Here is a 24,671-nt window from a genome sequence, read left to right on the forward strand (position 1 = left end):
GGCAGACTGCACAAGCACACCAGCCACTATGGTGAGATGCACAGTATTTCTATTTTAATTATAATAATTATCTCTACATTTGCAGCTATACATAGAAACTAACATATACAAACTGTATGCAAACTGATGCCTTCTTTCGTTTTTTTTTTGTTGATGCCTTTCCTCTTTTTTTGCCTGCTCATAAGTGGCCATCCTAGCAACCTTTCCCTAGCAAATCCTGCTTAGGAGGTGTCAATTTATATCAGAGAAAGCCTAGGAAGGCAGGGAGGGAATGTCTAACACTTCCCCGCCAGTCGCATTCCCCCTGGTAAACTCTCCCCTCTACAGCCACTTTTATTTTTATCCTCGGCAATGTGCCCATGCTCATGTTTACTGACTCTGCCACTAGGCCACCTCAGGCAATTGATTTGGGGTGTTATTAAAGGGAAGCAAAGTGATGATTATTTAATTTATTATTGTTCTATTTTTACTGCCCTGAAGAGGGAGATCCACTTGTGAGATTTTCTGCCTCCAGTGCCAAAATAAATGGACTGGACTTTGCACCTTGACTTGTGGGGGAAGGGGTTGGCATATACTGCTTGGGCAGCAAGGTGTTTGCAGCTGGCCCATGCAAAGATAAAGACTGGGTTCAGATGATCATGTTAGTAAAAGAAGTCATCTTGGCTCCTCCCCCTGCCCCTGTGTGTGCCCCATGCACACCCATCATTTGCATAATTTCTAACGATGCAATGTGGGGTGGGGTGTTGTCCAAACCTGCAGTGGGTTTGGCTTTGTACCCACCCTACAACCCACGACTTGCAGTAGGGTTTGTAGGTGTCGGGAGGTCGCCCCTGCTGCCTTCTGAAATCCTCAGGTAGCCAGAATCAACACGCAGACAGTAGGGCTCTTTTCCAAGGCTTTATTCCCATTCAACCTAATGACATTTACAGATGCTAATTGCTTGATCCTACGAGTGAGACTTAAGAGAGCTGCCTACTCTGGGGTTCTAGCCTTAGGAATCAGTTGATCTCCATTTGGAGGGGAAGGTGGGAAACCTCTGTATTTATGGGCTAGGAGGAGAAAGTCCACCCTTTTCCCATGGGGCATCGGGGCACCGCTGTTGCCGTCCCACCAAGTGGGCTGAGCGCCTCCTCTCAGCGCCCGCCATCTCCCACTTAATGCTGCGCCGGCACCTAGAGTCCAGAAACTGCTGTTGTGCCTCCCTCTCCCTGCCAGGGTCACTATCACTCTCAGGAATGTGTACCGAGAGGGGCTCTCCCCCTGGCAGCTCCTCTGAAACACGTGTGGGTTCCTCTCCCGTGGTTTCTATCTCTTCCTCAGAATCCGAACCACTTTGGGGCTCTCTGGGCTCCGGTCCAACCCTGACAGTAGGGTGGGTACGAAGCAAGCGCCGCCGCCACGCGCACTGGGTTCGGACGACACAGCAACCTGCTCTACATTGCAGGGAATTATTGAAATGACGGGCACATGTACAGCACATGCAGGGGCAGGGGGAGAAGTCATGATGGCTTCTTTTACCAACCTATTTGTCCGAACACCCCCAAAGGGTCGTCAGGGCTTTGATACACGCAGCTGTATTGTGCCCTTTACTGTAAGCCTGTTTGGCCTGCAGTTGTCACTTGATGATGCAGTTTATGAAGTGATATACAGCCCACAGTTATTGGTATTTCTAGAGGGCCACACATTAATTGTTTTCCTGTGTTAGCAAGTTTGTAGAGAGGGCATTTAGGAGAAGCAAAGAACAGTGTGAGCATGAAGCATCCTCTATCTTTTTTATCATTCAGACTCTCTTCTAAACTAAATGGTAAAACAAACTCTGAAGAACAGCCATGCTGGATCAGACCAAAGGCCTTTTTTCTAAGCTAAACAATTCCAGCTGTTGTAACCTTCCCTCACAGGGAAGATGCTCCAGCCCTTTGATCATTTTAGTTGCCCTTTTCTGCACTTTTTCCAAGTCTACAATATTCTTTTTTAGGTGCAGTGACCAGAACTGTACAGAGTATTCTAGGTTGCACCCTAGATTTGTATATGGGGAGCATGATCTTCGCAGTTTATTTTTGATTCCTTTCATAATTATGCCTAACATGGACTTTGACTTTTTCACAGCAGCTGCACGCTGGGTCAACATTTTCATCGAGCTGTCCACAACAGCCCTGAGATCTCACCAAGCCATTTGCAGGATTAATCTCTCCTAAGCTAATCTAATTACCTAAAAACAAGGACCTGAGCAGCTGAATTATTTCTTGCAAAAATGCACCCTGCTGAGTCCAACGTCTAATTTATGATTGTGAGAGTTTCTTTTAAAAATGCGGCAAAGCCACACCCCTCCAAAGTGAAAGCATATAAGAACTCAAACTTAAGTTCCTTGTACGAAAAAAGGTCCAAGAGGATGTATACTACCATGGCCCTTGCACTGCTTTTTATGTTAGTTACAGGAATACTTCATGATGTCGGCTCAGGTAATGTGCCTAAGATCTATCTTCATCTGTCTCTGCAACATGGGAACTTTTCCAAGGTTAAAGATTAGAAAGGGACTGAAATTGGAAGCAGAGTAGAACAGGTTTAACAGCCAGTAGTGATTGTGAAGCTTTTACACAAATGGCATGTGCAGCTAGAAGTTCAGTGGTACAAGATAATTTTAGACTTTGAATTTAATGGTCTTAGTTAATAGATTAGTTAATAGACCTAATACAAAGTGTATGACTTCACTTACTGCTTATTCTGCTGAGTGGCCTCCTGGACTTGTGCTCCAAAGTCCTGCCCGATGGCACCACTGTAGATGGTACATTAATATATGTGTACTTAAACCATAATAGCTAACTATAATAATAATAGGCTGTGTGTGTGTGTGTGAGAGAGAGAGAGAGAGAGAGAGAGCGCACATCATAGCACCAAGACTGTGAAGCCTAGGGCCGAAACAGACATGACTTTAAATTCATATGTAGCAGTTACATCTTTTTTCAGTTTAAATCTAGAGTAGGCACAGATCCCCTTCATGGATCACTGCCTTATTGTGACAAAGGGGCTTGCGTAACTCAGTGAAGCCAGAAGCTATGCCATGCAGGGCCACCCAAGATGGACAGGTCATGGCGGAGAGTTCTGACAAAATGTGGTCCATTGGAAAAGGAAATGGCAACCCACTCCAGTATTCTTGCCAAGAAAGCCCCATGGAACGTATCACAAGGCTAAAAGATATGACGCCGGAAGATGAGCCCCTCAGGTCGGAAGGTGTCCAATATGCTACTGGGGAAGAGCAGAAGGAATTTCCAAGTAGCACCAGAAAGAGTGACGCGGCTGGGCCAAACCCAAAAGGACACTCAGCTGTGGATGTGTCTGGTGGTGAAAAGAAAATCCGATGCTGTAAAGAACAATATTGTTTAGGAACCTGGAATGTAAAATCAATGAATCAAGGTAAGCTGGAGGTGGTCAAACATGAGATGGCAAGATTGAACATCGACATCTTGGGAATCAGCGAACTAAAATGGACAAGCATGGGCGAATTTAATTCAGGTGACCATCATATCTACTATTGTGGGCAAGAATCCCTTAGAAGAAATGGAGTAGCACTCATAGTCAACAAAAGGGTAGAAAAAGCAGTACTGGGGTACAATCTCAAAAATGATAGAATGATCTCAGTACGAATCCAAGGCAAACCATTCAACATCACAGTAATTCACATCTATGCCCCAACCACTGAGGCCGAAGAAGCTGAGGTTGATCAGTTCTGTGAAGACCTACAACACCTTCTAGAACTAACACCCAAAAAAGATGTCCTTTTCATCATAGGGGATTGGAATGCTAAAGTAGGAAGTCAAGAAATCACCGGGATAAAATGAAGCAGGGCAAAGGCTAATAGAGTTTTGCCAAGAGAACATGCTGATCATAGCAAACACTCTTTTCCAACAGCACAAGAGGCGACTCTACACATAGACATCACCAGATGGTCAATATCGAAATCAGATTGATTATGTCCTTTGCAGCCAAAGATGGAGAAGCTGTATACAGTCAGTAAAAACAAGACCTGGAGCTGATTGTGGCTCAGATCATGAGCTGCTTCTTGCAAAATTTTGGCTTAAATTGAAGAACGTAGGGAAAACCACTAAACCATTCAGGTATGATCTAAATCATATCCCTTATGAATATACAGTGGAGGTGAGGAATAGATTTCAGGGATTAGACCTGATAGACAGAGGGCCTGAGGAACTATGGACAGAGGTCTGTAACATTGTTCAGGAGGCAGCAACTCAATCCATCCCAAAAAAAAAAGAAATGCAAGAAAGCAAAGTGGCTGTCTGATGAGGCTTTACAAGTAACTGAGGAAAGAAGGGAAGCGAAAAGCAAGGGAGAAAGGGGAAGATATATCCAACTGAATGCAGAGTTCCAGAGAATAGCAAGGAGAAACAAGAAGGCCTTCTTAAATGGACAATTCTTGGGCTCCAAGATCACCGCAGATGGTGACTGTAGCCATGAAATTAAAAGACGCTTGCTCCTTGGGAGGAAAGCTATGGCAAACCTAGACAGCATAGTAAGAAGCAGGGACATCACCTTGCCGACAAAGGTCCGTCTAATCAAAGCTATGGTTTTCCCAGTAGTAATGTATGGCTGTGAGAGCTGGACTATAAGGAAGGCTGAGCGCCGAAGAATTGATGCTTTCGAACTGTGGTGCCGGAGAAGACTCTTACGAGTCCCCTGGACTGCAAGGAGGTTGAATCAGTCAATCCTAAAGGAAATCAACCCTGACTGCTCATTGGAAGGACAGATACTGAAGCTGAAACTCAAATATTTTGGCCACCTAATGCGAAGAGAAAAGTCCCTGGAAAAGACCCTGATGCTGGGAAAGACTGAAGGCAAAAGGAGAAGGGGATGGCAGAGGATGAAATGGCTAGATAGCATCACCAATGGAATGGATATGAACTTGAGCACACTCCGGGGGAGAGCGGAGGACAGGAAGGCCTGGCGTGCTATGGTCCATGGGGTCACGAAGAGTCGGACACAACTTAACGACTGAACAACAACAACAACAAGGTACAGAGTCCTTGATCCAGATAGGAATCTGTGTTTGTGGGAAGGAAGAATAGGGAGGCTTTTAAGATCCAGATTGCTCCCCCCACCCCTCTACCTACTCTAGAGTAAAAATGAAAACGGCATAGATGTTAGATAGAGATTTAAAGTAGTATCTGTTTCAGCCCTGGGACACATAAAGCTTGGCATGCATACTAATGGGACAACAGGGGCATGCACCTTGGTGTTATTTCGGTTTTACAACACATTAATGAATGTAACATAATGAATGTTAATGTGTGTCTGTGTTTGAAGCCTGAAGTACTATTTTAATCACTAGGTGGCAGACTTCCCACACCACTGCATGAAGCCCGGGGGGGGGGGGGAGAAGTCCAAGGGACAGCGTTACATGGCTGCCCCCTACCTGCTCCTGTGTGGCAGCCCACATTCAGGGAAATGGAATGGACAGGCGCCTCCCTCAGGGGACTGCGGGGGGTGCACCAATGCACAGGCTGGGCCTAGGGGTGCCAGCAACTGTGGCTTCACTCAGACAGGGCAGGCACAATGTGTCCAACTCTGACAGCTGCGCAACTTCGTCTGAAGGGTTTGCTGTATCAAACTAAGGGATATTTCTGCCCGTGCAAAGCCGAGTTTGTTTGCTAGTTCTCAATAAGGAAAAGCAGCTTTGGGAAGCTGGAGTTTTGAACAAAGGAGCGGCAGGGCGAAGGGGATGCTTAGCCTCTCCTCCTCTGCTTTTTGTTTTCTACTCCTGTCGCGCAATCCTATGCCTGTTTGCTCAGAAGTCCCACTGTGTTCAATGGGGCTTAATTTCTAGCAAATGTGGGACTGCAGACCAAATCGGCCCTACGCTTTTACACACAAAGGGTTCCAGATGCAATTTTAGCCCTTTCTAAGACATGTCTGGTACCTATAGCTGGAAAGCAGGTGTGGGTGATTTGGTGTAGGAAAATAGCAGTGGGAAAAGGATTAGGCACCCCCTTCCTACCTACCTCATCTCCATTCAAAGCCAAAGCTTCCTCTTCCTTATGAAAATAGCCATTTGGTTTTAAACATTCAGTATCCAGCTGAGCCGTCAGACGTCGTGTTCACAAAGAGCAAATGTGGTGCTAAACCTGTGTCTGGGATGAACCACTTCAGACTACAGGTGTGGGCTCACATGATCGAATGTTCCTCTCTCTCTCTCTCCCCATATATATATATATATGAGATATTATCCATTCAGTCGTGTCCGACTTTTGGCAATTCTATGGATCATCTCTCTCCACATATCCCGATCTTGTACTATTTCTTTGAGCTGTTCCATGCTCTGGTTGGTATCAATTTTGATGGTATCTAGCCATCTTGTTCTTTGGCGGCCAGGTTTCCTTTTGCCGCTAACCAATCCGAGCATAATTGCTTTGTCTAGTGAGTTCCTCCGCCTAACATGGCCAAAATAAGTCAATCACAGTTTCATGATTTTTCCATCCAATGACATGTCTGGGTTTATACGTTCCAGTACTTGCTTATTTGTTATCTTAGCTGTCCAAGGAATGTGCAGGAGCCTTCTCCAACACCACATATATATAAAAAGCCCCTTCACATAGAAAACTAGCATGCCAGGGAGAAGACTAGGCTGGAATTATTCTCTCTGATATCTATGAACAGAAATTGATTTTGTATGGACAAGTATTATATCACATGAACCTTTCCCTGTCTTTTTGTCTGGGAATCTTCACTTGTGAATGTATTATAAAAAGGAGAAGCTGGGGATTTTGGAAAGAAAAGTTCATTTAAGTCGCAATCCTATGCATATTTAGACAGAAAAAAGGCATTCAACTCCCAGCATGCCCCAGCCACCCCAGCCAGGGTGTGCTGGGAGTTGTAGGCCTTTTTTTCCTGTCTAAACATGCACAGGATTGTGCCATTAATTTACAGAAGTTAGAAAGGGGGAAATAGTTTTAAGCATCACTTATGAAAGTGGGGCTTCACTAATTGGACAATAAAGGTACTGCTACTGCCTTTGAAATGCTAAATCAAGAGATATGTTGAAGTGGAGCATATTTTAAATAAAAGATGATAATGGCCTGCTTGCAAATCTTCTTAATCAAGCCTGTATAGAAATCTGCTATTTGGAAGTAAACCTGTTTATTTCAGAGTCACTCATTTTCAATAAAGAGTGTGCATACAAAGACTATAATCCTATACACATTTACCTGAGCATAAATTCCATTGAACTCAACTGAGGTTTATTTCTGAGTAGACATATATAAGATTGCGCTGTAAGTATCATTTCATTCAGTGGGATGAACTCCCTAGCACAGAGTAGCTACCTAACAGTGCAATCCTATGCATGTTTACTCAGAAGTAAGTTCCTCTGGACTAATGGAGCTTGCTCCAGAGGAAGTCTGCACAGGGTACTCGCCTAAATCTTATAACTGTGGTCACCACTTTTTAAACTGTAAGCTTCTTGGGCCAAGCATCCACTTTTATTCTCTGCAAGATTTACAGAGCAGGAGCCCAACACTCTGCAGGCTGGATGAGCAACCTCCATGAGGAGGATGAAGCCCACAGGCCTGAGATTAGGAGCACAGGAAGCTGCCTTATCCTGAGTCAGTCCATAAAGTATCATGCACACTGATAGCACTATATGAACAAACAAAACAATCAGTCAAAAATGCACCCAAAACATTGGCTCTGACTGTGGATTCTTTAGACATGGCCAAATAGGTATAGCTCTGCCAATTGGATAGTGGCAATGTATCTGTTGTCTATGCTCCCTAGCTCCATTAGGGCATGTACAAAATGTAAAATGAATGGGCTTTGAGCCTTTCAATACAGTCATCTTCATGTTTTTCAGACCTGGGGCTCACCTGTAGACCAGCCACACATTTGGCAACCCACTAATTAATTAATTAATTAATTACCATAGATCGGCATAGTGGTGGATCTGCTGATGCAATGCACTTTAGATCAGCATAAGAACTGGAGGTGTGTTCTGACGAAAGAGTTGAACACTAATCTCTAATTAGATCCAAAGATTTAGCTCCCCCTTGTGGAACTATATATTAAACTGGTAATCTTGTTTCTGTTTTTCTTTCTTTCAATGCTTGGGTTTTTCTTTTGGAAGGATATACAAGGTCTTGCAAAGAAAGGTTTTGCAAAGTTGTATTTGGTGCAGCGTGACTGATTAAAATCAAGACAACCTAGATCAATCATTTAAATCAGCAAGAAAAAGGCCATTTTAAGTTTCCCACAGTTACTTTTTCATGTGTTTCCTAAACAAAGGTGCAAATCCTCTGCACACTTACCTGGGAGTACATCCCATTGAACTTAAGGAGACTTATTTCCAAGTAGACTTGCATAAGATTGCATTGAAAATTGTTATTCTAACAGACAAGCCTTGCATCTTTTTGTTGAACTTTTTGTTGCATTTTACACACACTTTCCTTTTTGTATCACTTATGTATAAAGTGATACAAAAAATATCACTTTAAAATATTCCCATAGATTACAATATAAAATATAAAAATATAAAATATATAAAATATTTTATATATTTTAAATATTATATATAAATATAAAATATAAAAAATTTTTACAATATAAAAATATCACTTTAAAATATTCCCATAGATCTTTCTTACAACCAACACCCATGATAGTTTGTGAGGTGAAGTATGGTAATACAGAAACTGGGGGCTGATCTACATTGCACCCGCCATCTCAATGCATTCAGTGTCCCGTTGGGTTAAACGCTCTCGCATTAAAACGTCGTTATTCACACTCACCCATTTTCCCCATTGCAGTGCTTCATCGAATGTGCGAGCTCAGTTCACACTCGAGCGCTGTGCTGTTTTCCTGCTGTTTTCCTGCGCGCGCTTGTCTGATCTCGGATGCTAAGCGGGGTTGGTCCCAGTCAGTAGTTGGATGGGTGACCGCCTGGGAATCAGGCTTCCTGCACTGAGCAGGGGGTTGTTGTACCCCTTCAAATGAGACTAAGTTTTACCCCCTCCTATCCTCTGCTCCTGATGTTTTTTTAAAAAATTCAGGCGTTATCCTGGCAGAATTGGGGCTTCTCCACGATGGTTTTTTTTTTTTTTTCTAATTCAGGCATGATCTTCAAAGCTTTGAAGATCATGCCTGAATTAGAAAAAAAAACATTGCGGAGAAGCCCCGATTCTGCGAGGATAATGCCTGAATTTAAAAAAAAAAAACATCAGGAGCAGAGAATAGGAGGGGGTAAAACTTAGTCTCATTTGAAGGGGTACAACAACCCCCTGCTCAGTGCAGGAAGCCTGATTCCCAGGCAGTTGCCCATCCAAGCACTGACTGGGACCAACCCCGCGTAGCTTCCGAGATCAGACAAGCACGTGCACATCCAGCCCTTTGCTTGTTGCGGAAGAAACATTGAGTGCTGAGGAAGCTATGCGATCAGTAGCTGGAAGAAAACATGGGGCCATCAAGAGCTGTGATTGGACAGGAGGGAAATACAAACCCCGCTGTATATGGACAGGCAGGGGAGGGGAGTACAACCGGATACGGTAGCGAGGCAGAAAATCAGAGCACATTAAGGGGAAACACTGGGATATTAGGGTATTGAAAGCGGGAGCACAGAAGTGGGAAATTCTGGTTCCAGTTCGAGGCGGCTACTGCGTAGTGTGAAAGGCGGGCGGTGAAACCTCATTGGAAGCGGGAAAAGGCGGTAAGTATAGATCCAGCCAGGCACACTGGATAATTTTGCCTTTCCCCCCCTTTTCTGTCCAGGGTTGCTCCTTTCTACTTCCCTCTGCTTTGGCAGCCCCACCCAGCCCCACCGTCACAAAAACAAATTCACAACCAAAAATTAAATGCATGCAGCTGATAAAGTTACTGACAGACTAAAATTGCAATCCTATGCAGAATTATTAGATCATAAGCTCCACTGAATATAACAGGACTTACTCTAACGAAACATGCATAGTATTGTTCTATAAAGCAGTTCATTTTCACCAGGTGAAAATAAAAAGCCTATGTTTAGTAGGTTGTAAATACTTTATATTTGAGAAATGATCCAATTGGTTTTTCATTTACATAGAAAAGCCTCCTCTAACCCAATGACCTCATTTGCATGCTCACTGCAGCTTAAACAAGGCTTTAGGTGCCATTTGCCTAATTACCTGCCCAGGCATAGCTTGTCATGTCATCTGAACCCTGACAGCACAGCTTGTTAGAGGGGGAAACAACACCCAAATAACCCAACAACAGCTCATGGCTTGTTTAATGATGTGGATCCAGTCAACATCTCTGGTAGAGACACTGATTCAGGTTAGAAATCAACTGCAGAGCTAACATGCTGTTATTCAGATTATTTAATATCCACCTAGTTATTATTAAAGAGAAACTTTGTATTTATATTTTTTTAAAAAATTCAATGCACATTTTATAAAAATCTGATTTTTTTCTAAAAAAAAAAATCATTTTATTTTTATCCACCCTGATTTTGTGGGTCTTGTATTAAGTGTACTTTTAGAATCCACGTATGTTTAAACTTAATAATACTAACTCTCCAGTGTATTCTTTTGTTTTGAATTATACTATAGCACCAGCTTTATCTACCACAGTGATACCTACAACACCAGGTAAGTCTGACTGTATCTTTTTCTTACTGACATTCTGGGCCAGATCCTGGCAACTTAACAGTGCAACCCTATACATTTCTTCTCAGAAATGAGTCCCATTGAGTTCAGTGGGGCTTACTCCCAAGTATATATGTATTTATTTAAAATATTTTTATACTGTCTTTTGAGGTTCATCCTCCTCTAGGCATTTTGTAAGATAACATTTTAAAACAATAACATATGTATGTATATACACACACACACACTTAACAAAACAACAGCATAAAACATTTAAAATAACAGCAACAGTAAAAACTCCAAATTATAAAATAAAGATGGGCATCCATTCATTTAAAAGCAGACAGAAACATCCCGATCTTTAAGACCCAAATAAAAACAGTCAGGGAAGTGGGCAGAGGATAGGAGCTTAATTTTGGCATAGCAGACAGGTTTGACATAATCTCCTTCAGAGTGATTCTCCACTACAGATCACCTCAGTTTATTTTGTGCCTGTAGTGGGGAATGAAGCAGGACAGAGGGAGGAAGGACAAAAACAAGCATATGACTACGGATGTGTTTCCACCCTATCGGCTTCACTTTGTCTGCAACTTTGTTGGGATGTTTCTCCAGTTGCATCTTCTCCTTTTCCAGTTTCCACAGTGCTTAAAGTCCCAGCTTATCATCGCTGTAGCCTGGGGCTCTGTGCAGTTTCCACTGAGTTCTAATCGAATTATTTTATTGATGGCTGGGTGGAGTCTGGGTGGAGTCTGGGTTGGGTCTGATTACCTCATCACTGTTCCTGCCTCCTAGGCCATGTTTCCAGGACAACGGAAGGAGAAGCTAATGGAGGAGTATGGGATTTTTAAAAAGGAATCAGCTTTGCTGTGAAGAGAAGCTTCCCCCCACCCCTTTCTCCTTTCCCCTGAAAGTCCAGATGCACCTGCATTTCAGGAGCAAGCCTCATGGAGCGCAATGGGAGTTACTTCTGAGTACACACATATATGCTTGTGCTGGGAAGGGGGGGAGAACACAAAGAAGGAAACCAGCCCCCATTTTAACCCAGACGACCTCATTGACCACAATGGGAGTTACTTCTGATGAGACAGTAATTGGTTTGTTGGGGGAAAGACAGCAAAACCAGCCCCCATTTTAACACACAGGATCTCTATATGGAAGATGTGAATGAGTTACGTCCTAAGGCAATGGACCAAAGCCTCGAGATCTCACTTAATCACATTTAAGGAATTGGGCTTAAAAGTGAAATTCGGCCATTTCATTTGAGGGGGATTCTCTTTCATTCCAATGTAGGCATTCAAAGGCAAGCCTCATTCAGCACAATGGGAGGCACTTCTGAGGAGACACTAATGGGTTTGTCGCAGGAAAGAGAGTAGTAAAGACAAAGAGGGAATCCAGCCCCCATTTTAACGCACAGGATCGCTACATGGAAGCTGTGAAGGAGTTACATCCTAAGGCAATGGACCGAAGCCTCGAGATCTCGTTTAATCGCATTTAAGGAATTGGGCTTTGATATGTGCCGTGTCAATTGAGGGGCTTCTCTGTTATTTCTTTGGTCATTGGGAAGGCAAGCCTCATTCAGCACATTGGGAGAAAACACCCCTTGACTGGGGTCATGGGCTGTGTTCTAGTGCTTATTTTCAATGATGTTTTAAAAGTTGGTCCCTTAGCATCCTGCTCCAAAAAGACGATGAAACTTCCGGAAAACAGGGAGGGAAAGGGTTGGGTCACTGAGCTCAGAATGACACACCCACTGGGCTGGGCTACATGCCCCATGGGCAGGACTACGATACTGGACCCAGTGTGATTGTGGAAAAGGGTCAGTAATGGAGCTGCGGTAAGCTGAAAAAGTCGGACTATAAGCAGTCTCAGAAGAAGCAATTGTTCAGCGATAAAATGCGGGGCTGGTGCTGAATAGCCTTGATGTCATGGAAACACAGAGACCTCACTGCGCAGCCAGGTTGGAGTAAATCGCTGGTGGAAACACAGCCTAGGTTAAAATAGGTCACAACTGTAGTAATTGCAGTTCCCACATTAAGGATGCAATCTTATGCATGTTTAGACAGAGAAAAGTCTTGCAATTCCCAGCATGCCCAGCCAGTATGGCTGACAGGGGCATGCTGGGAGTTGTAGGCACATGCATAGGATTGCACTCTTATTTGGTGTAACATGTGCTGGATTTCTGATAGCCCATCTACTGACAGTGGATCCTATGCATGTTTAGTCGGGAAAAAGTCCTTCAACTCTCATGCTGGCTAGGATGTGCAGGGCATTGTAGGGCTGTTTTCTGTCTGAAACATGCATAGGATTGCACCCTTGGAGCAGCAATATAAATACAGTGAGTGTTCTGCAAAGTCCTCTGAAATACCACAGGAAATTCTTTGGCACATTCTAAGTTTGTATATGCCAACCCTACCCCTTTTCTTCCCTCACTTGGCCTGCGATCCTAACTTAAGTCCCATTGATTTCATTGGGTCTACTCTAAGTAGGACTAAGTCTGGATCCAACCCCAGGTGTGAAAGAAGACAGAGGTTCACTGCACCAGAAAATGGAGGTAGCCCCTTTCCCTTTCCTAGCTTGGTCTTCAGTGAGGCAAGTCAGGTGTGCAGAGAAAGAATGGCCTCCTGGGACCATTTCCCCTCGGGTCATCCTTGGATTTCACATGCAGACACACTCTCTTGGGAAAGGAGGGCATACCACACCAGCAGCCAAGTATGATCAAACATAACAAGACTCTCAGCTAGTATTTATGTATGGTCGATACAGGGGAAGGAGGTTGTAACCTTTCTCTAGTGTAAACCAGGATCAACCTAAGTAGGCTGCATGTTTATGTGTAGGAATAGTGATGGGATGGGGGGAACTAGGGATGTCAGGGAAATCCGCAACATTCAAGTGAGTTTGGATTTCAGTGAATCCGACCTGTGAATTCCACAGCAGCCCGGCTTTTTCTGAATCACACAGATTCCAGGGACTTGTGACTCACTTTTGGGAGGGATTATCGCATTAGTGCTAATTCGTATGAACTAATGCATATTTGCCCAAATGCATTTCCACTAATATGCATTAGCACAAGTAGAATGAAATTCTGGTTAAAAAAATTTGATTCCGTCATTGAGCGGACAATGGAAGGGAAGATGCCTGACAATCCACAAAATATAGACGGGATGGATTTAACAAAATCTGTCCATCTCTTGAGGGAACTGTTTAACTCTTTCCCCTCCAGCCTTCTTGTCTACTCAGAACTGCCTCCCAGCTGCTATTCCACCCCTGGGTAAAAAAAATACAAGTGCCCACTATTCCACCATTTATTTATTTATCAAATTTATATCCCATTTTCCCACCAAAAATGGTGTTCACATTGGCTAACAATAATAATTTAAATTGATTTGGCTTAAAGAGGGAAAGTTTGAACCACAACACATATAGTGGGGTTGTTCTATGAGATAATGGGATTGAACATAAAGTCCATTCTTCAGTCCAGTCAAGTTAACAGTATTTTTTTTGTTCACTTTTGATCTTCGCAGGACTGTCCCTGAGACTAGCTGACACATACAACTATTGTGAGGGGCGTGTCGAAGTTTATTACAAAGGAACCTGGGGCACCGTTTGTGGCAACAACTGGGATATCAAGGATGCTCAGGTTGTCTGCAGGCAGCTTAGGTGTGGGGATGCTGTTGCAGCACTGCCTTGGCCTCGGTTTGGAGAAGGCTCAGGCAGCATTCTCCTAGATGATGTACAATGTGAAGGGGATGAAACCTACCTGTGGGACTGCAAAAACCGTGGATGGGGTGTACATAACTGCACCCATAAACAAGATGCCACTGTTCTCTGCCAAGGTATGTGTTGATTTTCTGAAGGAATGGTTTTATCTTGGAAATCTTCTAGCCCTGGGTGGGCAACTTGTGGCCTCCAGCTGTTTTGACCTACAATTTCCATCATCACTCAACGTTGGCTATGCTGACTAGAGCTGATGGGAGTTGTAGTCAAAACACCTGGAGGGCAACATGTTGCCTACCCCTGCTCTAGCCTATGGTTGAATCAAGATGACCATTTACCAAGTTTTAACTTATAGCAGCTAGGGATGGGGGAGAAATTTGTTCAGTTTGCCTTCTAATATGAACTTACCAAATTTCACACTTTCAAACAACTACAGTCAAGGCCAGAAATATTGGAACATGGATAACTGTTTCGACAGGTGGCCTCTGTACACCAACACATTGAAGTGGAAAGGAAACACACCCAGATGGGAGCGAAGTCAGACTTCCAGCTGTAATTCAAGGGGTTTGACAAAAGTGGGGCACTACCCATTCAGGAAGTACACACACACCCATCGTTGGTGGCTCATAAGTAATGGAACGAATGGCTGACAAGCAGCTGCATGGCCAGGTGTGGCCTGTTTCCTGGGTACCCTATGACCAATCAAGCAGAGAAAAGGCCTGGAGGTGGTTCTGAGTGTTATATTTGCATTTGGTGGCTGTTCACTGGAACTCCCAACATGAGGTCCAAAGAGGTGTCCATGCGAGTGAAGGAGGCTAGCATTAGGCTGAGGAAACAAAATAAACCCATCAGAGAGATAGCAAAAACAGTGGGAGCGGACAACACAACAGTTTGGAACATCCTGAAAAAGAAGGACTTAACTGGCAAGCTCAGCAACAGCAAAAGGCCTGGAAGACCACGGAGGACAAGTAAAGTGGATGCCACAGAATTCTGCTCATGGTGAAGAGGAACGCTTTCACAACATTTAGCCAGGTCAAGAACACTCTTGAGGAGGTAGGCATGTCATTGTCAACATCTACAGTCAAGACAGAGGCTTCACAACAAGGTGCAAACCACTGGTAACGCTCAAGAACAGAGAGGCCAGACTAGCCTTTGCCAGCAAACACCTTAAAAAGCCTGCCCAGTTCTGGAATAAGATTCTTTGGACTGATGAAACCAAGATGAACTTGTACCAGAATGATGGGAAGAGAAAAGTATGGAGAAGGAAAGGAACAGGTCATGATCCAAAGCATACCATATCATCTGTCAAACATGGTGGAGGCAGTGTTATGGCATGGGCATGTATGGCTGCCAATGGAGCTGGGTCACTGGTGTTTATTGATGACCTGACTGCTGATCAAAGCAGCAGGATGAATTCTGAAGTGTATAGGGCTATACTTTCTGCTCAGATTCAGCTGAATGCTGCCAAACTGATAGGACGCTACTTCATATTGCAGATGGATATGACCCAAAACATACAGCAAAAGCTACCCAAGAGTTTCTGAAGGCAAAGAAGTGGGATGTTCTTCAATGGCCAAGTCAGTCACCTGATCTCCGCCCAGTAGAGCATGCTTTTCACTTACAAAGGCAGAAAGACCCACAAACAAGCAGCAGCTGAAGGCAGCTGCAGTAAAGGCCTGGCAAAGCATCTCGAGGGAGAAAACTCAGCATTTGGTCACGTCCATGGGTTCCTGACTTCAGGCAGTCATTGACTGCAAAGGATTTTCATCCATGTATTAAAGGTGATCCTTAAGTTTGAAATGATGTTGGTTTGTTCCATCACTTATGAGCCACCAATGATTGGGGGGGGGGTGTATGCCACTGGCTGTCCTTCCTGAATGGTTAGTGCCCCACTTTTGTCAAACCCCTTGAATTACAGCTGAAAGTCCTGACTTCGCTCCCATCTGGGTATGTTTCCTTTCAACTTCAATGTGGTGATGTACAGAGGCCAACTGCCAAAAAGTTATCCTTGTTCCAATATTTCTGGCCCTGACTGTATGTGAACTAAAACTCAGTTATGTACTTCTCTGAAATGTGCAATTGAGTTCTGCAATGAAAAAAGGCATACAAAAATGAGTTTAGTAGGGAAAATAATGCATTCTCTTGGGGAAATTGCTTGCAAAAATGCGTATTTTAGGAAAAATTGCATACACAAATGCATGTATTAGGAAAAATGTGCAGAAAAATCCTTATAAATTTTCATGCAGGCTTTTAAAAAATTTTTTTCAAAGTTTGGGATGAACCGAACCTAAGGCTGGAGAAATTCATGAAGTTTGAGATGAACCAAATGTAAGACTGGAAAAATTAAAAAAAATGAAACCAAAATTGACAGATTTGTCTATCCCTAACCACAGTGTGCATGTACCCTCTTGGTAAGGTGGTTATAGATAACCATTTCACCACACTTGTGCACCTGATGTGCAGTAAAACGATCTTTATCACTTTGAAAATGATACAGGTGATCATGTTCCTGTCCCAGGATAGTTTGATTGACTGTGTGGGGTGTATGTATTTTCTTGCCAAATGGTACAAGGTGTGGTTGCATGCTAAAGGGTAGTTTAGCATGAGGGAGGATTCTGCAGCCTTTACATTGATACTGATTCAAGGTCAGATCCGTGTTTAGTCATGTGCAACTGGGCTGGTATAGGTGGACTTCTCTGGCCCCAGCCCCCTGAACATGCTACACAGACAGTCATGAGACCCTGCTGAATGGGGTGAGCTGTGGTGCAGAAGGCAAGAGATGGGATCCCCCAAAATCAGATGGAGGCACCTTCTGTGAGTGGAGCCTTGCTGTCAGTTGAAGGCAGGTCCTGGATCCAACCCTAACAGTGCAATCCTATACATCTACTCAGAAGAAAACACCATTGAGGTCAATGGGGCTTGCTCCCAGGAAAGTGTATATCAGATTGAACTGTTCATTTCCTTTTCTGCTAGTTGTTCAGGGTGAACCATGCAACTATGGTGCAGTAGAGAGGAACAAACAGAAGAAATAATTAAACCTAAACATTCTGTAGCTGGGTCACATGTTTTCTGTCGTTCCCATTGTCTACTGGCCAGCTATTAGCAGTACGGTTTTTTGGCCCTCCTCTGCCCCGGGTAGCTTGTTCCCATGCCATTCTGGTAATGTTTGGATAATTGCAAACATGTGGGAAGGGAGGATCATGTGGGAAGTTTTTACAGCTTGCCCTTAGGGGCAGGCAGAGCTCATGTGAGAACTTCTCATGTGGTCCAACCCTCCCTGGTGACTACAGTAGTCCAGACATTACTGGAACTCTTCAACGTCAAACTATGGGGGAACAGGAACTCCTCTTTTCCTGTATTGTAAAATAGTTCCTTATCCAAGTTGTTTTGCAGAATAATGCTTGAGAGCAGAATTCTTTAAGTATTTCAAAAGTTTCATTCATGTTGCTCACCCTTTGGGTCACTGCACAATCTGTCCAGGCTATTGAAAAGTCTCTGGCATGAGTAGTCTTCAAAAAATGCCAATTGTTGTGACTCCACATATTACAAGCAAGGAACTCAAGGAGCAATTATGACTTGCTTCAAGGTTACCCAATGAGGTTAGAGCAGAGCTGGGATGTCAGCTGAGCCTCAAGGCCAGGATAGTAGGCAGTAGGCCACTCCAAGGGATAGTGTAGACTTTTGAGTCTAGTCTTATGTTTGTTCCAAAGCAAATGAAAGAAAATTCTTGCTTAGATAATGGATTAAAATGTTACTTTAAAAACCAAAGAAATGTATGCAATGCTCAAGTAATTTCCAATTAGTGATCATGGTGACCTTATCCTTCTTTATTTATTTTTGTTTCATCCATACAGATGAAAAATATAAACCATGTAAGTCAACCTCATATCCTCCTGAATATTTTTCTCTTCTTGCCTAATTTTATCTCTTGTTGCAGTGTACAAAACCCAAGAGTGTCCTCATTCACTAGAATGGACAGAGGAGCTCTTTATGTACAAAGGGATGGTGTGTAAGCGTTGCATCTTTGAATGACATGAAGGGGGAAACTGGAATGTATAGAAGCACCCTGTGCACATGTCGTACATATGGGAATTCTGGATCATGGCAAATTACTGAACTTCAGGGTGGACACTTCTCAGAGCCAAACTAGAAGTGACATTAACTGCGTGAATGCAATTAACGTGCATGGTTTTTTGTTCTGCAAGTAGTAGCTTCTGGGGAGCCTGAGTAGCATCAGGACCACATAGGGTATGGAGAGGGAGTTTAACTCTTCCTCCGTCGGTTGTGATCCTGATGAAATCACCACCACCCACCCCTGGCAAAGCTGCTATTTGCATTGGACAAGAACCTCCATTGGAACCAACAGCAATGATTTAAATAGACCAGTGACACAAACAGCAGCTTCAGAGGAGGTGATTCTCATTAGAACCACAGGAACGAGAGGGAGAACTAAACACTCCCTTCCATACCCCTGTGGTTCTGAAGTATTCGGGTTCCTCTAGGGGTGCTATTAAGATGGCTGGCTGGGGAATGTTGGGGGCTTGTAGGACTTTTTTCTATATAAACATGCATAGGATTGTGTCCTTAAATTATTTTAATGCAAAGTAAAACTGGGCATGCGGCCTTTATACAAAAGGAAAAGATCCTTTCTCTTCTCTGGGACCACCTTGATCAATAGTATAAACTCCACCCAGTTCTTCTATAGGAGAGTGGATAGCTAAAGCCACACTACTGTAAGAAAAAAGCAGTTACAGTTTGCATAGTCCAGAGATGATAACTATGGTCATATCAGGACAGCTTTGCAATGGTTCTAGGGCCCAAATCCATTTAAATTAATCTTATTAAAGAAAAGCAACCATGTTGATCCAAAATTCTAAAAAGTGAACATCCTAGTAACTCCTAGGTTTGCATTATTTCTTCATGTTGCAGCACTCCAGCTGGTTTTTATCAGCGTTGGACAACCACTATCATTTTATGTTGTCAGATACTTGGCTATTCGTACATGTTGCTGAACTTCATTGTGGCAAGGAAAGAAATTCTTTTGTATATACATGGATTGCAGATGTTAACCATCACCTTTTTATTATTTCTTACAGCTGGAACTGAAGGGGATGGTGAGTCCTTCACATGCTAGGGTGTTTCCTTTTAAACAATAAATTGACCCAATTTTAATTTAGCATGAAATAAAGTCATTTAAAGCTTCCAGTACAGTCTGAATCAAGCACTTTGCATGAGGCCATTCGAACATAATTAACATTTTAGTTCAGTTAAAAAGTACAGATGATTAGCAGCAAGGTCCCTGTGGTTACTTCCTGATTTTTAAAAACTTTCTTCATTTTATTAGCTTCATTCTATGCTCTCCTAAAGTATGGTGTCATCTCAGGTATGGATTTAGAACATAACAAAAGCTGTCAAGAGGTTTGGGGGTTGCTACTATTATTTTAAATCTGCTTGCAGAATAAAAATTTACAACACGGAGGGAGCAATCCTATGTGGATTGAGTCGCCTCTGACCCCAGGGCAACTGCCTATCCAGTGCAGGGCGGGAGGAGTGGTGAGGAGCAGATCTCCTCCTTGCTCCCCCCACCTGGCTTTCACAGCTAGACAGCTGATTTCAGCTGTCTAGCTGTGGGACCTGGGAACGCAGGAAGCAGCGGCCAGGCGACACATAGGATGTGCTGTGCCAACATTGCTGACGTCCCCGCCCCGCCCCCGGGAACGCCCATTTTCGACGCTCCTTGCTGCTCTTACAACTGTGGAGCGTGGGACCGATCCGTGCTGCCTACAAAGCAGCGTGGGAAGGGGTGGGTTCTCCGGGAACCGACCTATCCTATGGTTGTCTAGCCGCTGACTAGCAGCCATAGAATTGCGACCTAAGGCTGCAATCCTATATCTACCTACCTGGAAGTAAGCCTCAGTGAACTCAATGGGGCTTACTTCTGAGGAGGCATGTGTAGAATTGCACTATAAATGGTTAGATTACATTAATTTCATATCAAATGTAGCATGTATGTGATGCACAGAAGATGTTTATTAAAGTGCTTAATATTTCTGGCATGAAGTTTTACTGAATGCAGACTGCATGAGTGATAAGATTTTTAATGAATCTGCAAAGCAAACTTCAACGTTTATATTGCCTGGATCCACAGAGTACAAACATCATTAAGGCCTCCTGAAAAGAGAGAAATCAAACCATGACTATTTAGTCAGGAATCTGAAAACTAAATTCCACAGCTAATTTGATCAAGCCAAATATATCTAGGGCGCAATCCTATTCAGCAGGAGGGCTGAGGGGCGGGGGAGGCTGCTGTACAACACACTGGATGTGTCGTACAGGCATTTCCTCCCTCCCCGCCCCAGAACACCCCCTTTAGACAGCTCCGCACTTGTCCGGCGATTGCGGAGGATGGGGCTGTTCTGCCCTGCCTCCAAGGCAGTGCGGAATTGTGGGGAGGTCAGTTGTCCGGGAACCAACCTCGGAGTGTGGGCTCCAGCGTTGGTTCCCAGAAAACCAGATATCCTAAGGCCATCTAGCCACTGTCTAGCGGCCATAGGATTGCTCCCCTAGTTTATTTTCAGAATGTAGCATACTGAATTGTAACTGTAAGCATTTCAAAGAGAAGCATTCAAAACACAACTATAAAATGTATAGTGTAAGGATAATATTAATGGAAACTTGGTCTTGGCTGGACTCTTTAGCATCTTATCTGAAATGCTAGGTGTATTCAAGACAATGCATTTTTCCTTGGTACACAAGTTACAAGACTTATAAATTGCAAGGTTTCAAATAATGCAGATTTCTCTAACTGTTGCAATGTGATCAAATTCTTCAATGCCATTCTAATTTCTCAAAATGTATGAATTGAAACAGTCTTCCAAGAATCAAGTGCTAGATTTGACAATATAGCTTTTGGTGCTATATGCTTTAAGCATTATTTTTTATTTGCGTGACTATACGCCAGTAGAACAGTCTACCGTGCTACTTTTACGTTTTCTTTTCCTCTTCAAAGTTGTGTCTGTGCAGCTGGTGGGTGGCCCAAACCAGTGTGCTGGTCGTGTTGACATCACCTATTTTGCCAGCTGGAGATCTGTTGTTTGCAGTGAAGAGTGGGACATCAATGATGCGGAAGTTGTGTGCCAGCAGTCTGGTTGTGGCCATGCTCTCGCTGCCTTGGGCAATGGAGAGTTTGGTGAAGGACAGGGCGGCCCTTTGATGACGAAAGTGCAATGTTCTGGTACGGAAGATTATGTATTATTTTGCCCTTTTGAGTATCGTCCTGCGACATGTGGACAATACAAGGATGCTGCTGTTATATGTGCAGGTAGGTATTCTTCTTTGCGCTATGAAAATCATTGTTGTGCTTTTTGCAGATATTTTCCCCTTACCTCTTTCAATAGAGTTTGCCCTGTTTAGTAAAATGCATTTATATTATGCTCCCGCAAGTGGGTGGCTTACAATCATCTGTAAATCCTATAAATATATCAATAAATATGATTCAAAATTTCAGTTAGTAAATAGCGTGATTCTTTAACTATCTGAAAACTGGAATAATTCTTCTAAAAGAATCAGGTTTTTGTCTTATACATTTTCAGTATGTAGTTTAACCATAAGAAATGTTTAATGAAGTTTCAATAGCCATTCTTTGGGAGCATATATACTCTGCTCCCTTCCAGTGTCTTCCATGGACAATTCTGCCTACTTGTTTAGAATTAATTGAACATATTCATCTGGAATTGTCTCTAATACTGTTTAACAGGAAGAGTTAGAGACTGAACAGAGAAAGAGCTTTGCTGTTTGTTGACTGTACATTTCATTGTGTATAACTAAACTATCTAGTCCACAAAAAGATTTCTGCTTCTTATCCACAAGAATGGTTTTGAGGCAAACACATGGAAGTCATAAACACTTTGGAAAGCTCCATGAGCAGAAGACCAATTTCCTGCCAATTCTTATTCACAGATCTTTTCTGAGAAATTAATGTGAATTTTCAGTTCTGGCACAGTATGCTCCAGAGCATGCCTCCATGAAAGTAATTTGAGAAACACATTCATTTTAGATGCCAGGACATCAGAAAAGTCTCCCAAGCAGCAACCCTTATCTAGTTACACTAGAGTAGCCTCCTGTTAGTAAGGGTGTTTTTTTTCTGTTTTTGCTTTAAGTCAGTAGAGGATGACCTTCTATATGTTCGATTTTCATTTTTTCAAATGTGAATGAGGGAGCTGCTTCTTGATCCTAAACAGATGGGCCTCAATCCAGCTGAAGTTACTCAGTCTTTAACGTGTGACTAACTTATAGTGACTAACGTGTGCTCCATTGTTCCGATAGACCATGCCCAACTTTAGCTGGATTGGAGCCACTTCCTTGAAACATCCCATGTTTGTTCCAGGGGAAATTATTTCTATGTAACAATGTACAGAATTACAGCCTGTGTATATTTTCATATTAATGGAGGCTTTAAAATATAATTATAAATAAAGGGATGGCTTAATTTCTCTCACCATTAAAGATTTTGGAGGGGCATCTCTGTTTCCTGAAGTGAGTGCAGAACTAAGCCCTTTGAAAGAGTAATTTCTGACATAGGAAGCACCCTTCTAACAGGTCAGATCATTTGTCTATCTAGGCCAGTATTACAGTATTACAGCATTATATTATTGTATACTCTGACTAGCAGGGGTTCTCCGGGTTCTCAGGCAAAAATCTCTCTCATCTGCGTGCTACCTGATCTTTTTAGAGTGTAATCCAATGCATGTTTAGGCAGACAAAAGTCCTACAACTCCTGACTGTCTGGGGAATGCAGGGAGTTGTAGGACTTTTTAATGTCTGAGGGAGCAATCCTATGCCCCCTAGTCAGCGGCTAGACAGCCATAGAATATCTTGTTTTCCAGGAACCAACCTTCCACCCCTTCCGCACTGCCTCGCAGGCAGTGCGGAACCGCCTTGAACTCCCTGCTCGGAACAGGGCGTTCCAGGGGGTTGGGGTGGGGGGAGGCGGAAATGCCGGTATAACGCATCCTATGTGTCATCTGGCATCATTCTCCCCCGCTCCGTGGCTAAACAGCCAAAATTGGCTGTCTAGCCGCAAATGCAGGGCAGGAGAAGTGCGGAGGGAATGATCCCCTCTGTGCTTCTCCTGCCCTGCAGTGGACAGGCGGCCACCTCAGAGTTTGGAGGCGGCTACCTATCCCCATAGGATTGCGCCATAAATATGCATAGAATTGCACCCTTAACTGGAGATGTCAGCGATTGAACCTGGGAACTTCTGCATGCAAACTATTTGCTCTGCCACTGATCCCTCCCTACAAGGGCATCATCTCTGACAGCATAGCTTTTTCTGTTTTTGCAGATAAGTGCTGTCTTCTCCAGCCATCACAGGTAGTCATGTAATTTCATCAAATATTTGTATGCCCTTTTTGAATACCCAATCTATCTCCATTCACAGATTCTGGACTGGCACCACCAGAACTGGCAGGTAACATCAGATTTGTTCTTTATCACCGTCTTGAGGACATCCATATGGGGTTTCTTTTGCTTTTAAAAGTACCTTTCCTTGTATACTGAAACCTTTGCACAGTAGTTCTATTGATATACATCCAGCTGAGACTGCTGAGCTTTTTGTACGATCAGGCTCAAGGGGACAGAGCATACACTTGAGTAGAATAAATATAAAAGGCTCTAGGGTACATTCATAGAAATGACTTGTGTGGTCACATTGCAAGGCATAGGTTGCATGGATTAGTCATGTTGTACAAGACAGAATAATCACCATGTTTCACCATCTACAACATCCCCTCCGACCTTCACAGTGCACACACAGAAACCCTGACCATTGCATTCTAGAACTATACCCCAAACACACTGCCTTTAAGATGAACTTACTCCTACATTTTCATATTTTGCAGGTATGATAAACAACACGTGCTTTTTTGCATGGGAAGAGGAATAGAGAGAACAGAGAATGGTAGTAGAGAAGCCAATTAAACCAGCACACATACAGTACAAGCAATTATTTTCAAGCAGTGTTAAAAGTAGCTGAATGTTTTGGTCTATTTATTTTCAGCCATTTGTTGTGGGAAGGAGCAAAAAGAAATAGCACCTGAACATTGTGGGAAGGGGTGAGAATTTCAGAGAAAATTCCCAGTGTGCAGGGCTTCCGTGGTTAACTTTCTGTAAGGAGATGGCTGGGGTGAGGGAGCACACCTTTTAACAAACTTTTATCTCCTTCTGCCCTGGCAGCCTCTCCGGCTGCTTGAGCTTTCTGAAAAGCTCTCTAGAGGACTTAACCAGGACTTCCTCCTTGGGGGCTCTCCAGTGCCACTGAGTGCCTGAAAGCTGAGTGAGGCA

At 43.3% G+C, this 24,671-nt stretch overlaps 1 protein-coding gene across 1 annotated transcript in view; it reads left to right on the top strand.

The window, feature by feature from the left end:
- The first annotated feature begins 2,367 nt into the window (after positions 1-2,367).
- LOC146350949 (scavenger receptor cysteine-rich domain-containing protein DMBT1-like) overlaps positions 2,368-24,671 on the top strand; it is a 31,620-nt gene continuing 9,316 nt past the window's right edge. Inside the window, exons 1-7 of the mRNA XM_084846006.1 lie at positions 2,368-2,459; positions 10,581-10,619; positions 14,138-14,449; positions 18,185-18,202; positions 19,427-19,444; positions 21,340-21,651; positions 23,770-23,799. Coding sequence (XP_084702132.1) covers positions 2,390-2,459; positions 10,581-10,619; positions 14,138-14,449; positions 18,185-18,202; positions 19,427-19,444; positions 21,340-21,651; positions 23,770-23,799 — 799 coding nt within the window. The 5' untranslated portion in view covers positions 2,368-2,389. The remainder of the gene's footprint in view (positions 2,460-10,580; positions 10,620-14,137; positions 14,450-18,184; positions 18,203-19,426; positions 19,445-21,339; positions 21,652-23,769; positions 23,800-24,671) is intronic.

Source organism: Heloderma suspectum, chromosome 3 (assembly GCF_057233095.1).
Source record: "Heloderma suspectum isolate Gila_16-S chromosome 3, 16-S_ref, whole genome shotgun sequence".
Classification (NCBI taxonomy): domain Eukaryota; kingdom Metazoa; phylum Chordata; class Lepidosauria; order Squamata; family Helodermatidae; genus Heloderma; species Heloderma suspectum.